General features: G+C 35.3%; 1 protein-coding gene across 6 annotated transcripts in view; it reads left to right on the top strand.

Moving 5' to 3' along the window:
- The window catches only part of IFT80 (intraflagellar transport 80), a 138,344-nt gene that overhangs the window by 85,550 nt on the left and 35,295 nt on the right, over positions 1 to 17,499 (top strand). For all 6 annotated transcript variants that reach the window (XR_012519158.1, XM_074405590.1, XM_074405587.1 and 3 more), the window contains 3 exons: positions 708 to 826; positions 4,179 to 4,253; positions 7,446 to 7,609. Coding sequence is in view for 5 of the 6 variants with exons in the window: in XM_074405590.1 (XP_074261691.1) it covers positions 708 to 826; positions 4,179 to 4,253; positions 7,446 to 7,609 (358 nt within the window). In the remaining variant the exon portion in view is untranslated. The remainder of the gene's footprint in view (positions 1 to 707; positions 827 to 4,178; positions 4,254 to 7,445; positions 7,610 to 17,499) is intronic.

The following is a 17,499-nucleotide window of genomic DNA, read 5'->3' as shown; positions in this document are numbered from 1 at the left end:
TTCCACTTTGTTCATCAACTTCAAGATTTTTGGCCAATACTGCGAAATTTTAAAATCCTTGCAAAACAGTCTGTTACAAACTTTTATGATAAATCGGACTATCATAAACAAATCTCTCTTTGTTACTTGCTGCTTGACTTTTTATATACAATCTCCAGGTTTTTGCATACGGAAATACCTTTTCCCACTCCATGCAGCTTGGCTTCTTCATTATGCAATTGGTTTGTTTACCAATACCTCCTACCCCACTTTTGATTTTTAAAGCAATTATGTCTCTTCTTTTAGAATGTATATTTTAAAGTAAAATCTAACCCCCAAAAGAGATATTCTTACCGTTTTGGGCAGAAATCACATAGAATCTTTCCAACTTCAATATGCCACCCTCCTTTGACTATATCTCAGTGTTGGAGTATTTTTCATATCACTTCATTACTACGTCATTCATTTTGGCTTGCAAGTTAGAAATCTCTGTAGGTTTTTTTCCTACTTATTTCTGAGAGATTTTCTGTATCTATAATTTGTTGGTTGGTTTTTAAAAATTAGGTAGACTGTCTTACACCTAGTTTCTATTAAATTCTTTTTTTATATGATTAGGTAATCAATAGTGCATTGAATTTTTTTGTGTTTCAAAATCTTGCTAACTTATCTAAATAAAATTGGGTTGTGTTTTAATGATGTTTGTTGGTATTTTATTTTTCCTTGTTTAGGTTCGTAACGTTCTTAATGATGCAGTGGATTTACTGGAATTCCGTGATAGAGTCATTAAAGCATCTTTGAACTATGCACATTTAGTGGTTTCAACATCTCTTCAATGTTATGTGTTCTCGTAAGCATCTTGCATTTCTTAAAAATTCAGAGTTTTGTCTGTGCTGAGGAGTTTATTTTGAGGATTTCACATCAGCATGGTTTGGTTTAAAGTTAACTTCCTCAAAACCTCAGCTATCCTGAACTACCTCAAACCAGGAAGTGAGAGAAAGTGAACTTATAGCAGCAAAAATAGATCTAACAAGGTTTGTACATCAACAGCTAATAGTCAGGTGAGGTGTAATGGCTTATGCTTGTAATTTCAGCACTTTGGAAGACCAAAGCAGGAGGATTGTTTGAGGACATGAGCTTGAGACCAGCATAAGTAACATAGTGAGACTCCATCTCTACAAAAATTTTTTAAAATTACCTGGGCATGTTGGTGCGCACCTATGATCCTAGCTTCTCAGAAGGCTGGGATTGGAGAATTGCTTGAGCCCAGGAGACAGAGGGTGCAGTGAGCTGTGATCCTACCACTACACTCCAGGCTGGAGACCCTGTCTCAAATAATAAATAATGGCTTTATTTAACAGTTGGCTTACAAAATTCCTGAAAATTTAATAACTAGTACAAGCTGGCTCTAGCGTACTACCAGTTGATTCTTCAACTATCCAGAAAACTCAAGTAACCATTAAGATACTTTCAAGAGTTATACATAGTTAAGGATTTTTAAAAGTTTTATCCTTGTATTTATAACATTATGTGGTTATAGTTTAGTCATTGAATATAAAATTGAGGATGGAGACTATACGTGTCTCATTTACCACTGTATGCCCAGCACCTAGCACAGTGCCCATGTTGTGGGTACTTAATGAATACTTCTGAATGAACAAATGAATTAAAATATGTCAAGTACTTTGTCATTTTAGTATCCTAAAGTCTAGTAGTACACAACACAAAGGTATTTAGTTTAATTAACAACCGCTACAACTATATATTTAAAAATTCCCACTTACTATGTGTAAACCTGCTACTAATCAGAATCTACAATTTGGGACAAATAGCCAAGTCTGGAGTGATGAAATAGAAGAAACAGAGGTGAATGGATGAAGAAATAAGGAACTTAATTTTATATGAGGTTTTTTTTTCTCCCCCTTACATGAGCGGGAAAGAGGAACAGTAAGAATTTGGGAAAATTCAAAAAAGATACCAAGTTAAGCAGCTGAGATATGGGGAAGGGATTATAGAATGTGAGATCACCCACTCACTTTAATGCAGATAGGTGTTTGAATAATTAATTTTCATGGGGCAGGGGAGAACAGAAATCTCTTCAGTTTAGTGTTTATTTGTTTGAAGAAAGGCCATACTCTTAACTTATCTATAATAACTTCCCTTTTATTCTACTAGTTATGTGGCAAGGACAAAATGTTTGAATCTATAGGATTAATATCATTAGGTGTTATGTGTATTAGAGAAGCTGCCTTTAAAAATACCCAGATTTTAGTAGCTGTTAATTTTTTTTTTTTTGGTCACTCTGCTTTTTCCTTACCAGTTAATATGTGGCAAATGTAAAACTGCTTTTCTTCTTTTGTGATTGAACCTTGCCTCCCTTCTTTGATTGTCAAGACATTTATTAAGGTACAAAATATTTATTAGGATGCAGCAGTGGTAATAAAATACCAGGATGTCGTAGTGGGAATGAATCACCACCAAAACATATTTCATAACATTTTAAAAACCTAGCATTTTAGATAATAATGATTATCATTTATTGAACAATTGTTTTACTGTCTTTTATGTTTACTATTATTCTCGTTTGAAAGCTGAAGCTAAAGGACATAAAAATGATTAGGTAACTTGCCTTAAATCAGATTATTGACTTTGTTACTAAAGGAAAGCAGGAATTTGAATCCAAGTTCTTAATAATTGTTGCCTCTTTTTCAGTAATAAAAATATAATTCTAAAAACAGACATGCAAGTACTTTACTGGTTTATATGAAAAGAAGTTCCAGAAAAAGAAAACAATATATAAGCATTCTACATTAAATTTTCATTCGATTTTTCAGATAATTATATTGAAAATATTCTTGTTCTATTCAGCATTTATAGCTTAGGGAATTTATATTTTCATGGCATTTATATATCTCCATTGTCAGAAATCTCAGATTTTTTTCTGAAGGGATATTAAAAAAAAAACTCACATAATCACTACTTAACAACTCTCTTGACAAAGAATGAAGGTTAATTAATAAAGTATGCTGTGATATTTTTTCTAAAGTACAAAAGCATATCTTTATCATATCTGTGAACCCCAAACTAATTAATAATCAGTAATTAGTAATCACTAATTATTAGCAGTAATTTATTTGTTATTTTGCTTTTTGCATGTATTTACTTACTGAAATGATTATCAGATTCTTTCCATTAGCCAAGATCAGTTACCTACCAGTTTGCTTACTCACTGCATTCTTCCCCTTCTCTCCTCAATCATCTGGATTTGAACATGAGATTTAATCTGATTTAGAGAATTGGTTTTATGAAAATTACTGAGAGAAATTCAGAATATATAGAAGTAATAAAACTTATTTTAAACTATGGAACAACTTTTATTATTTGAGGATAGGTTTTCCTGTTTGTAAATGTTCCCTTTACCCACCCCGATCTTTGATTCATGTTACCCTGTAAAAGCAAAATGATTTATTTGTTCATTTATTCATCCATTCATTCAATAAGCATGTTCATGGCTTACATTTATATAGTATTTTAGAGTTTGCAGAATGCTTCAAAGAAATCTTTCTGTTTCAATCCAACAGTAACTTTGGGAAACCTGTAGGAAATAAAATCATGTTCATCATATTACTATTATTACAGTTTCTGTTTGTTTGGTACCTGCTTTATATTAGGTAGTTTGCCAGACACTATGTAAGTCCTGGCCCATTATCCCCATTTTACAAATAAAAAACTAATGCTTAGCAGGTTAAGCTTGTTAAGATCAAGTGGCTGACAGGTGGTGAAACCATATTTCTAATCCAGATCTGTCTAACAAAAAGCTATCATCTCTTCATTATGCCATGCTGCTACTGTTTTTCAAATGAGAATCATGAGATGACTTGCCCAGACTCAGAGCCAACAAATGGCAGAACTCAGACTTATACTTAGAATTCCTCAATTCACATGTTGTAATACTACAGTGAGCATTTATTGGATGCCTATTATGTGCTAGTTCTTGGGGATACAGAGTCTCTGCTTTTTAGTCAGGGATATGGACATATAGGTGAATAATTTCAGAACAATGCACCAAGTGCTATAATAGAAGTATGTATATAATCGCTATGAAACTGAAGTCACTTTATTTAAAGTGATTACCTATCTACTTATTTTAAAGTATTTGGTTTTTTAAAGGTTAATAAATATCCATTTTATTTGTCTTTTAGCACAAAGAACTGGAATACACCAATTATATTTGATCTCAAAGAAGGAACTGTTAGTTTAATTCTACAGGCAGAAAGGTAATTTATTATGTTTAACTACTGGATTTGGGTTTAAAATATCTCAAAAAGCACTAAAGCACTCTTTAGTAAAAACATCTAATTTAAAGAATGGTGTGCTAGTCATTTAGAACTAATCTGTTTCTGTTATACATTTTAGAAGAAAAAAAGAATAAGCTCTTTAAATCAGTGATTCTGAAACATTTTAATCTCTGAATTTCTTAACATTCTTAGAAAATTATTGAGGGTTATATATGTGTTATATATATCAACAATTATGATATTAGAAATTAAAACAGAAATTTTAAAGCTATTTATTTTAAATGATGAGAATAAGCTCATTACAGGTAAACATCAGAGTAATGACATGAGAGAATGAAAGCAACACAGGCAAATAACTATTAAAGAGTTTTTACCTCATAGTCCCTCTATTTTCCATTCTGTTCTGTTCTGCTTTGTTTTAAATATTGGTTGAAACTCTGGTTTTGTGGGCCTTCTGGGTTGTGACTTGAAAGTTTGAAAACTAGTTGTTTCTACTTAGACATTCAGCATATGCAGGACTAAGAAATGTTAGGCAATTAACTAAGTAAATTAGGAATAGCTATTACTCAAGAACCTACACTTTTCCATGAAAACTGTCAGTCTCTTGAATACAGTGATATTCTACTGAATCAGAAGAGGACTTAGACAGCTACAACCCAATAAAACTTGTTAAAAAATTATGAAAATATAATCGACAGTTCCCTAAAATATCTACCCATAAAACATTTGCGCTAAAACCATGTACTTTATTCCTCATCCCTTTACTTATCATGTAGGCAGCTCTTAAAAGTGTTTATTAGCAGATTTTCTAGCCCACAGCTTTTTATAAATAGAAAACCAGAAGAATGGTACTGGTGGGCTGTTAGAGGCTGGCGCAATGACAGGAAGAAAAGTGACTGCCTGGCAAGGGAATATGGAAAAACCAAAAGCACAGAACTGTGTCCCTGAGTAATGTAATGATTCTGAGCACTAACAGATTTTGATCAGTATCAAAGTTGTCAGTTAAATCGTTACTGAAAAGTGTGGTCACCATATTGATGACCTTGAGTGCCCAAGAAAATATTATATCAACTTTTATGTTATTTATTTAATGAAATTTAAATATATGAATTATTTAGTTATACCATAAATTTTTTTAAGTCAATCTTTTTTGTCATTTGAAAGGTAAGATGTCAGCTATCTAAAAGACCATATTTCTGAAATGCTTTTTACTCTATTCCAAATAAATTTATTTATACATTATTTATAAATGTATTTACTGAATATGCTCTTAATAAAACATATATTAATGGCATAAATAGCCAAAAAATATAGTTACTACCTATAGAATATAGTTACTACCTATCATTGGTCTTATGTATACACTTAGAGTTGCTTGCCCCTTGAAACAGGGTGTTTACTCACAAGTAGGTTAAAAGCTATAGTGTCTTGTTTGGAAAAGAAAATGCTTTTAGTACTGAAACAGAGGAATACGTACTAATATATGTCACTTTGTCAAGTTTAGCAAATGTAGTTTTCATAAGCCATTATGTATGACCAGACACCAGTGTGTAAGGGCCAAACCCTTCAATTAAATAAACTACCTACCAATCCTCAAGTATTAATTTAATTGAAGTGTATATAATTGGTGTTCATTAGATACTAATTTTTCCATTGGTTTTGGTGTTTATTTCCCTTTTGTTTCCATAGCAAAAAAAGAATAATTAGCAGTTCCTTAATCAAGAACCAGTTCTGAATCAAGGATATTAAAACATTAAACATAAGATTTTGAAAAGTAATAATGTCTTCAGCATTAAGGAAGCAGGCATACCAATATAGCCATAGTATGTGTGTAAATCAGTACAGCTTTTCAAAGGGCAGTATAACAATATATATTTTAAAATTCTGAATGTATGCTCTTTAATCTAGTAATGCACTCCTAGAAGCTGTACTAAGGAAAATAAGTAGGGAAGATATATGGATAATGTATATATACTATAGATATTCTTTAAAACAGTGAATAGTTTGAAACAGATGTATGTCAGGAATGAGTGAGTTAGTAAAGTTATGGAAGTTCATACTTTGGCATAGTTATCTCTGTGGAGGTAGGATCTCAAGAGGTCTTGTTTTCTCTGTATTGCTTGAATTATTTTGCACAATATTCATAAATTTTCAAAGGAAAAATATAACAGCCATAAAATACTTATGTTTTGAGTTAATAAAAAATTAACTACAGAGCCCTATGCCTTAAATATAGCTGTCAACACAGCAAGTGACTCTGACCCTGCAGCAAAAATACAGGAATTTTTAGATGTGAATACATACTGATGGTCACCACATGATTTTAAAGTCACAACTGCCTTATTTTTAATAAATGTTTGCCCACATGGTAATTTTTTTAGTCATTTTCACTGCTTTAGACTTTAACCTGTATTGAATCTTTAATTATTTGTAGCATAATCTTTAGTTATAAAATACATATTAAAACTGTTTCATGAAACAAATAGCACCTGGCATTAAAATCACTGAATTATAAATTATAAGATTTTTTGATTGCCTTTGTATAGAATCTTCTTTAGGAAAGGAAATGAATTGTGGGTATAAGTCAGAATTTTAGTGTATAGGGTGGTGATTATGGACATTTTCATTTTTCTTCTCCTACGTCATCATAAAACAAAAACACAGAAAACAAACCAAAACAACCAATGCTGGCTGGCTTTCAGTCTTTTTTTTTTTTTTTTTTTTTTTGAGACGGAGTTTCGCTCTTGTTACCCAGGTTGGAGTGCAATGGCACGATCTCGGCTCACCGCAACCTCCGCCTCCTGGGTTCAAGCAATTCTCCTGCCTCAGCCTCCTGAGTAGCTGGGATTACAGGCACGTGCCACCATGCCCAGCTAATTTTTTTGTATCTTTAGTAGAGACGGGGTTTCACCATGTTGACCAGGATGGTCTCGATCTCTCGACCTTGTGATCCACCCGCCTCGGCCTCCCAAAGTGCTGGGATTACAGGCTTGAGCCACCGTGCCCGGCCCTGGCTTTCAGTCTTTAAAATGTTTTATTCCTTACATATCTACACATTTATATTAGTTGTAAGATTTAGATTTTTTCCCAAGGATAAACTATTCTGTAATATAAAAATGAAAATGTAGTCTACCCATATTTGAGAATCTATTTCTATTCTTTATTTTTTAGACATTTTCTTCTTGTAGATGGTAGTAGTATCTATTTATATTCATATGAAGGGCGCTTTATTTCATCTCCAAAATTTCCTGGGATGAGAACAGATATTCTGAATGCACAGACTGTATCTTTGAGTAATGATACCATAGCAATAAGAGACAAAGCTGATGAAAAAAGTAAGTACGTTTTTATAATTTTTCCTGTCAAATATGAAATTTGTTAACATTATAAATTTTTCATAACTTACATTTTCTTATCTACCAATTCATTAACTTTATATCAAAAGAATTATGAGCTTTCTAATTTGTTTTCAAAACATGAGTTAATTAAGCAACTAAAATTGTCATATTTTATCCAGTTAATAGAACAAATAGATATCATCACAACATCGAACATCAGTGATAAGGAAAACATATATATTCAGTATCTGTTGGTAGAGAATTTGAACTCAATGTTGTGGTCCTAAAAATGTATATTAATGTTTAAGTTTTTGATCTTTTTATCCCAAATGTTCCAGTTTTCTTCATTTGGTAACATAGTAAATACTGCACTTCATTGAACTATTTAGTTTGTTTTTATTTTTAAATTAATATTTTAAAGTTAAGTGAAAGAAAGATATGAATAACTTAAATTTTCTTTTTAAAAATCTAGGCCACATTAATACTTATAAATAAATATAAGTATGTCAAGTGTTTTGGATTACATAGCACAATGAAACCATTTTATTAGGGCATATCTATATCACAGATTCACTCATCTAGTAAGTATTATTGAGTGCTTACTATGTGCCAACTACTTTTCTAGAAGTTGAGGATACAATGGTGAACAAAATTAGCAAATAAAAATTAAAATTTAATAAATATTTAATAAATTGTCACATAATGATACAAGCTATGAAGAAAACTAGTGCAGGGTGAGAGAATAAAGGGTTGTGAAGGTGAGGCAGGGAAATGACAGACAATCAAGTACAAGGATTCTGAGGTGGGAGCAACCAGCTGTTAAAGGAATTGCCAGAAGGCCATGTGACTGGGTCAAATCAGCTAGCTAGAGAGTGGGAGGAGAGGACAACGTAGAGATAGGCAGGAACCAGATCATGTAAAGACTTGGCCATGGTAAAGATGTGGGCATGCAGGAAAGAGAGGAGGCAAGCATATTATCCTAGGTTTTTGCCCTGAGTAAATGAGATAGAAGACAGGGAAAGAGGTCATTTGGAGTGGGCTGGTCTGCAAACCAAGAGTTGATTTTGGTCCTGGTATGTTTAAATCTTTCTTAGACAGCCAAGCAGGGATGAGAGTGAACAACAGGATAAACCAGCCCAAGGCTTGGGAGAGAGGTTGGGACTAGAGATATGAATTTGATGGTCATTGGTATACTACTAGTGCTTAAAGCTATAACACTGAATGAAATCACCTGGGAAATAAGTGTATACAGAGAAGAGGACTAAACACAGCACATCAGTACTTAGGGATGAATAAAAGGAAGAGAAGCCAGTGAGGTAAGAGGAAAGTTAAGAGTGAGTGATCCCAAAAACCTAGTGAAAAATATTGTATATTAAATAATTGTTTCTCTCTATTAAAATATATCACGAAATATTGTATATTACTGTTACCAAAAAATCTTACTTGAATGTTAATTTTATTAGTTCATACCACAGAAGACCTAATTCATAAACTAGGAACTTTCCTAATTTTTAATTTTCAGTACTTCAGATAATAGCACCTCTTATACTGGTAGGAAATATAACTCTCCTAAATAGAGCTTTTCTATCTCTTCATGCCTTAGGCCTTCTCTGAGTGAAGACATTTGGTAATTTTTTAAAAAGGACTTTCTTTCTGGCTAAAAATGAGGAAAAGAGAATGGAGTAAAATAGTATCCAGATAGCAGACAGAATTAAGATAGCTATATAATTGTAAAAATAATTGTAATTTGGAAGACAGATTTTTGTTTTCAATAAACTTAAGATTGAAAGTCCCTGTGATCACTATGAGCTGTCTGTGCTCTCCTTATTCAATACCATGTATTTTAGATAAAAGCTTTAATAAAGTACAGGCATGCCCTGCTAACAACATTTCAGTCAACAACAGACTGCATATACCATAAGATTATAATGGAGCTAAAAATTTCCTGTCAGCTAGTAATGTCAAAGCCATTGTGATGTCATAGTGCATTACCTTTTTCTATGTTTAGTGAATAGTAAGTTATACTGTCTAGGTTTATATAAGTACACTCTATGATGCTCACACAATGATAAATTGCCTAACAGTGCATTTCTCAGAACATATCCCTATCATTAAGCAAGGCATGACAGTATGTGTGATCTCAACTGAATATACCCTATTCTGAAATTTTCTGTGGTTAATTCACATCTGGAACGTATTTTGTTATTCTTTAATCCATTGATAATTGGTAGAATTCTAAAACTATAAAAAATTATTAACATTTACAGAAATATGAATTTATAAGCCAATAAATTATCTATTTTACTTCTGTAAGTTTAGATTGTTAAACAAGATAATTATGTAATTCTGTTTTGCTGTAAATATAAACTCAAAATACTAAAATAAAATTATTGTAGAACTTAAATGAAAGGGAAAATATTTTTGTATGTTCCTTTTTTTAAAAAAATGGTATTTATTGGTGGCTAAATAGTGGTAAGTGCTAACAATAGAAAATACAATTGAAGTACCCAACATATTTAACCCTTAGAAGGGTGCCATCTGTATGTGACATTTTTATTCTTGCATCAAGTGTAGTATTCTATATTATAACAGGTGCTCCACAAATAGATCTTGGGTGGGTTTGAGTACCCCTTTTGGTGATTAAGTACTAGAGCTGCTGTTTTTGCCTTCCTTCTCCCTATTCACTTTGCACAGATATGCTATATTAGTGTGGGTGATTATTTGAAAGAAATGTCTAGAAGTTAGGGGATAGTTATTCATATTTAGAAGCAACTCTTTCAACTCACAGCTCCTTTGTTGTTCATTCTGCCGGTTTCTATTACATGTTAACACTGAAAAACAGGACCAACCTCCCATAGATCAGGTGCACTTACAGTTGTGGAAAAAGTAGATGAGTTCATCTGCATATCCCTAGCTTTTTATATATATATAGTCAGAAAAAGGATGGAAGGCTGCTATCATTTAAAAAGTTTATTAGTTTGCATAGCTATGAAAATAATATGAATTAGCCAAACCCAAAACATTTTTAAAATGAAAGCCAAAAATTTTAAATTTTTGTTTCCCTGCTTAATTAAAAATTCTAGGCCAGGCGCGGTGGCTCAAGCCTGTAATCCCAGCACTTTGGGAGGCCAAGGTGGGCGGATCACAAGGTCAAGAGATCGAGACCATCCTGGCCAACGTGGTGAAACCCCGTCTCTACTAAAAATACAAAAATTAGCTGGGCGTGGTGGCATACGCCTGCAGTCCCAGCTACTCGGGAGGCTGAGGCAGAAGAATTGTTTGAACCCAGGAGGTGGAGGTTGCAGTGGGCCAAGACTGTGCCACTGCAATCCAGCCTAGCACCTGGCGACAGAGTGAGACTCTGTCTCAAAAAACAAAAAAACAAAAACAAAATTCTATTATAGTATTTTTATTTTTCATAATTGGCAACTTTAGAAGATAACTAAACGTTACAACATGACTTTGTGAATATAGCCAATGACCTCCAACTTAGCATCCTATGATTTACTAGAAGCTAATAATGTATTAGTACGATCCTCTGGAATTAAATTTCATGTTATACACATTGTAGCATTTTTATAATCTGTATATGTTGTCCAGTTTTTTTGGCTGAGTACTCAATGCCACTTCTGTCTTATGCCATTTCTATCTTTTCATTTCTTGTAATCCTATTCATATGCTGTCATATAAAATTACTCTATTTGAGATTAATCTTGGGTTGGAGTAATTTGAGAATTACTTAAAGAGAACCATCAAAATAATCTTTTTGTTTTTTTCTTTCCCAACAATCTTTTCAAAAGCATAAACAACAGCTACCAATACTACTGTTATGATTGAGACTAAGAGAAGCCTTGGTGATACAGAGAAAGGGGCAGAGGCAGCATTTGTTCCAGGCTTCTTCAATAGAATATCTCCTGTAATTTTTACAGCTTTACCTACTGCACAACATCAGAGAAAGGTTGAGGTTGGAAATAGAGAACTATGAATTATCATTATTTAAATAGTGATTGATGTCATAGAAGTTAATGATACTGGGGTAAGTATTTATAGTGAAAAGTCTGCAAAGAACAAAACCTTAAGATCAAAGGTTTAAGATCCTTAAGATCCTTATCTTAAGGTTATCTCCTTAAGATAAGGAGAAGCTAGGAAAGGAGAGTGAGGAATGATCCAAAATAGAAGAGAATTGGGAGAAAACAATGTTATGTGTAGCCCACATAAGCATTTCAAGACAGAGAGGATAGTCAGAAGCATCAGTGCTCCTGGGAGGTCAAGACTAAAAATAGACTCCTAGAGTGAGGACTAAAAATAGTCTTTGATTTGGCAACATGTAGGTCATCAGTGTAGTGAGGTTGAATAGCAAATTGTCATAGATTGAAGAATGGGGATTGAAGAATGGGTAGGAGTTGTAAAAACCAGAATAACTGTTGTTTCAGGAAGTTTAGAGTTAAAAAAAGGCAAATAATTGTAATTGTGATTTTTTTTTTTTTAAAGTGAGGGTAATATCAGAATCGTTTGTATGCTGAGAATGAACCCGGGTAAAGGTGCAGGAGAAAGTGGGGATTGTTGATAGAATAGTATTTCGGAGAAAGCCAGGGAGATAGAATAACAGATAGAGTAACAATATATAGGTAAAGAATGTAGTAGGGATGGAGAAGTATGGGCAATAGATACTCCTTTGCCTGAAATTAGAATGTGTGTGGTGAGGACCTGAACTATTATAAGTAAGGTTGGAGATAAATCTGAGGGAAATTGAGCTGTTACATCAAAAGTTACCAAAAGTTTACTTTTATATAGTGACATTTTTTTAATACATCATCTTAATGAATATTTCATATCTATTTAGTGGCTTCTGGGGAGTTTTTTTTAGGATTGAATTTTATTTTTATTTGATTTTGATAGGAATACTTAACATGAGTATAGGAATACTTAACATGAGATCTACCTTTTTAACAGATTTTTCAGGGTACACTTCAATATTGTTAACAGTGAACAATACAACATAAGTACAATGTTGTACAGCAGATCCCTAGAACTTTCTCATCTTGCATTACTGAAATTTTATGCCCTTGATTAGCAACTCCCCATTTCTCCCTCCCTCCTGCCTCTGGCAACCGGATCTGCTTTTGTTCCAATAAATTTAACTATTTTAGTATACCTCATATAGGTGGAATCATGCAGTCTTTGTTCTGTGACAAGCTTTTCAGTTAGCACAATGTCCTTCAGGCTTGTCCATGTTATTACATACTACAGGGTTTTCTTTTTTCTTTGAAGACTAAATAATCGTTGTACATATATACCACATTTTCTTATCCATTCATCTGTCGACCGATATTTGGGTTGTTTCTACATCTTGGTTAATGTGACCAGTGCTGCAGTGAACATGGGAATGCAAATAGCTCTTCAAGATCCTGATTTCAGTTCTTTCAGATAAGCACTCATATGTGGTATTGCTGGGTAGTTCTATTTTTAATTTTTTTTTTTTTTTTTTTTTTTTTTTTTTGAGACAGGGTCTCCTCTTTCACCCAGGCTGGAGTGCAGTAGTGCTCCACTGCAGCCTCTCCATCATGGGCTCAAGTGATTTTCCTGCCTCAGCCTCCAAGTATCTGGGGCTACAGGAAGCAGGTACCTCAATGTCTGGTTAATTTTTATATTTTTAGTAGGACAAGGTCTCACTATGTTGCCCAGGCTGGTCTCCAACTCCTGAGTTTAAACATTCTTCCCACCTCAGCTTCCCGAAGTGCTGAGATTATAGGCATGAGCCACTGTGCCTGGCTGATTCTAATTTTTTGAGGAACCTTCATAGTATTTTTCATAGTGGCTGTACTACTTTGCATTCTCACTAGAAGTGGGCAAGTGTTCCAGTTTCTTCACATCCTCATCAACATGCTGTTTTCTTAAAGTAATAGCCTAACAGGTTTGAGGTGATATCTCATTATGGTTTTGGTTTACATTTTCTTGAAGATTAATGACATTGAACACCTTTTCATATTTAATCTTGAAATACCTGCCCCGGTTTATTACAGGAGCTAATCTCCCCAACTATCAGTTAGTTAAATCATTGCTAAGCAGCCCTCAAAAAGAAAAACACTTTAGAAGTGATGCTGAAATAATCATTATCTAATTTAATAAATAATTTAATAGACTGCACCTTATTTGCATGTGTGCTTTTTCCTTCACTAACTAAAAATTAAGAGGCTTACTGGAGATATGGAGAGAACGGTTCTGAAAGCCTTCCTCAAGAGTTTAGGGAAATTCTCAGACTGGGAGCTAGCTTAGCTCCCAAAGCAAGTGTTTGTGACAAATAAAAGTTCTTCAAGATTTCTCCTAGTTCTCTGGTATTCTGAAACTTTGAGTTGAATATTTTACAATAAGGTCACAAATTTGTAATACTGTATTGATGACTTATGGAGAATCTCACTTGTTAGTAATTAATCTGTTTCTGCTCAAACTGAATATACTGCAGTTCAATTCAGACACTGATTACTCAGAGTTAGTGCAATGCCAAAAGTTGGCCAGACGTGGTGGTTCATGCCTGCAATCCCAGCACCTGGGGAGGCCAAGGTGGGTGGATCACTTGAGCCAGAAGTTTGAGACCAGCCGGGGCAACATAGCAAAACCATATCTCTACAAAAAATATAAAACTTAAGCAAGCATAGTGTGGCGCACACGTGTACTCCCAGCTACGTGGAAGGCTGAGGTGGGAGGATTGCTTTAGTTTGCTTGAGGCAGAGGTTGCAGTGAGCTGAGATCACACCACTGCTCCCCGAGCCTGGATGTCAGAGCGGGACCCTGTCTCCAAAAAAGGAAAAAAAAAGTTAAAGACAAAAGTCTGCCAAGATTGACCTCACTTCAGATGCCAGCACTAGTTTTTGCGGGGTGGGGGTTCCCAAGGGCAATTGCATTTCTGACCAACTGGCTAAAAATTTGGTGACCTCATCAACCCCTAAGGTTCAATAATTTGCTAGAATGACTCAGAACTCAGAAAAGCACTATATTTATTATTACAATTTTATTACAAAGGATAGACATAGGGTGAGGCCTGGAGCTTCTGTGCCCTCATGGAATCAGGGTACATCATCCTGGCACATCAACGTGTTCAACAAGGAAGCTCCACTGAGCTTTGAGCTTTGGTGTCCAGAGAAGGCTTTTGGGATTTGATGACCTGATTGATTAGACATGATTATCTAAATCATTGGCCATGTGATTGAACTGAGTTTCCAGCTTTCTTCTCAAGAGGTTGCGGGTGGGGTGGAGGGTTGAAAGTGCTCAACCCTTTAAACATGAGATTGGTCTTTCTGGTGACCAGTCACTCTCCTGAAGCTATCTAGGGACTCACCAGAGTCACCTTATTAGGACAACAAAGACACTTCTATCACTCAGAAAATTCCAAGCATTTTTGAAGCTACCTGCCAGGAGCCCAAGACAAAACACCAGACAAATTATTTATTATATCACAGATCACCCCCTGGTCTATGACCATGGATCCCTTATAGCAAAAGGATCCTTCCTGTCTATAGGACTAGTATGAATATGCCTAGTGTTTGGAGGAATCAATATTGGGTAGAGATAGGAGGCTTTTAAATTCCATTCCCAGTACATCTGACCATCACTATCAGTATTATACACTTACCAGCAATTCCAGTGTTATACCATATTGTAAGATAAGAGTCAGAAGACACTAGTGCATTACTAGGGTTCAACTGGTCGTTAATAATTAGTCCAGTCCATCATCACGTTCTATTACCAAGTTGTCTTCAAGTTTAGGCCTCTGAGGTTTGCAGGATTCCATTCAAGTGTGTTAAGTTCCAAGCAGGAGAGGTCTCAGCAATATATGGTTTCACTCTTTCATGTATCAGCTATAATTAAGTCAAGAAACAATATCATTCTTTTGCTCTGAGTCTCTTTTGAAACATTAATGTAATATTTTACTTATTGCACAACCTATTTATTCGTTCCTTTACTCTCAGCTGTTATTTCTCCTTTTCATTTGTATAGAGCAAGCAAGCTATTTCCACTACAAGCCAATAAAGCTGCATTCACTATTAACCCCAAATTCTCCAGATGGAGTGAAGGCACAACCAATCCTATCAGGTCCTTAGGAATTTTGACATTAAGGCTTAAAAGTATAGTTACAGTTTCTTACTTGGGAACCATCTCTGCTTCTGGCATTTATAGTGGTAGCCCTGACCTTGGGACCATGGCATCAGAGAGGAGAAAGCTGAGGTGATATAGGAACGAAAGAAAAAAGTGTTTTGCCATACCAGTATCCTCCTTTCCCTTCCCCTTCTTCCTGAGATTCATCAAAAAAACAGAGGGTGGCTGAGGCAGGCAGATCACGAGGTCAGGTGTTCGAGGCCAGCCTGACCAACTTGTGAAACCTAGTCTCTACTAAAAATACAGAAATTAGCCAGGCATGGTGGCACACACCTGTAATCCCAGCTACTCAGAAGGCTGAGACAGGAGAATAGGTTGAATCTGGGAGGCAGAGGTTGTAGTGAGCCAAGATCATGCCACTGCACTCCAGCGTGGGTGACAGAGTGAGACTTTTTCTCAAAAAAAAAAAAAAAAAAAAAAAAAAAAAGTGCCTGAGATGGTGGCTCACTCCTGTAATCCCAGCACTTTAGGAGGCTGAGGCGGGAGGATTACCTGAGGTCAGGAGTTTGAGACCAGCCCGACCAACATGAAGAAACCCTCTCTCTACTAAAATATGCAAAAATTAGCTGGGCGTGGTGGTGCCTGCCTATAATCCCAGCTACTGGGGAGGCTGAGGCAGGAGAATCAGTTGAAACTGGGAGGCGGAGGTTATGATGAGCTGAGCTTGTGCCATTCCAGCCTGGGCAATAAGAGCAAAACTCCATCTAAAAAGTAAAACAAAACAAAAACAGCAGAGGAATCTATCTTTTTGTTTCTCTCTCTTGTTGAGGCCATACTCATGCAGGCATGCAAGCCAGTTCATCCTTTCCCCTGTTTTCGAGACCCACTGTTTTAACTTCCCATTCTGATTTTTCACCAAACCATTACTCTGGGGAGGATATCTCTCTGCCCATTGTTGGACATTGTGGATTGTAAAGTATGTTCCTTGGTCTGATAAAATGTGACTAGGTGGTCCAAATCAATGAATTATCTTCTCTACTGGTTCTTTTATAGTACCCTCAGTATTTGCCAGGCTACCACTGGTTAAACAAAGCCCATTCCTGAGTCAGCATCTATTCATGTCAGGACCCATTTGGAGCCCTCCCCAGCTACTGGCATGAGTCCAAGTTTCCAGCTACGTGTAGAGCCTTTCTCCCAAGGAATCTGCCCCATAGTCATCTGCAGTCTGTCATGGGCAGACAGAACAGTTCTTATTGGTATTTTGTGCCTCAGAGGGTATGAGATGAACATTTCTAAATTCAGTTCATCTCTGCATTGCTGCAGCCCTCAGTGTCCACTTGCTTCATGTATCTAGGGGGCCACCTCAAGCAGGCATCCTGAGGTATTTGCTCATCAATTCCAATCGCCTTTTGAATCTAGAAGGGGAAGTCTCCTGATAGGCATTGATACGTCATACCTTAATGTAGCCATCACATTCCTATAGTAAGTTGCTTGAGGCTGTACCCATGGGCATCCCTATAATAGGCCAGTTTTCAACTGTCCTTCTTGCCTGACCATGTGACCGCTGCCTGTGAGTTAATAAAAACTCACATATCTAGGCAAACAGCATGCAGTGCAGCCCACCATGCTTGTTTTCACCTTCTGTCAGAGGGGTGGCCTTACAAATAAAATGTTGTATGTTCACAGTAGAACTGCTGTTCATAAACTAGGCAGCTACTTGTTGGTTAATTGACAGCTGTTTATAGGCCACTATCCGAGTGTTGAATCTACATTTTATTATGAAACTCTTCTGG

This window comes from Saimiri boliviensis, chromosome 9, assembly GCF_048565385.1.
Source record: "Saimiri boliviensis isolate mSaiBol1 chromosome 9, mSaiBol1.pri, whole genome shotgun sequence".
NCBI lineage: Eukaryota > Metazoa > Chordata > Mammalia > Primates > Cebidae > Saimiri > Saimiri boliviensis.
This window is presented reverse-complemented; position numbering and strand designations above follow the sequence as displayed.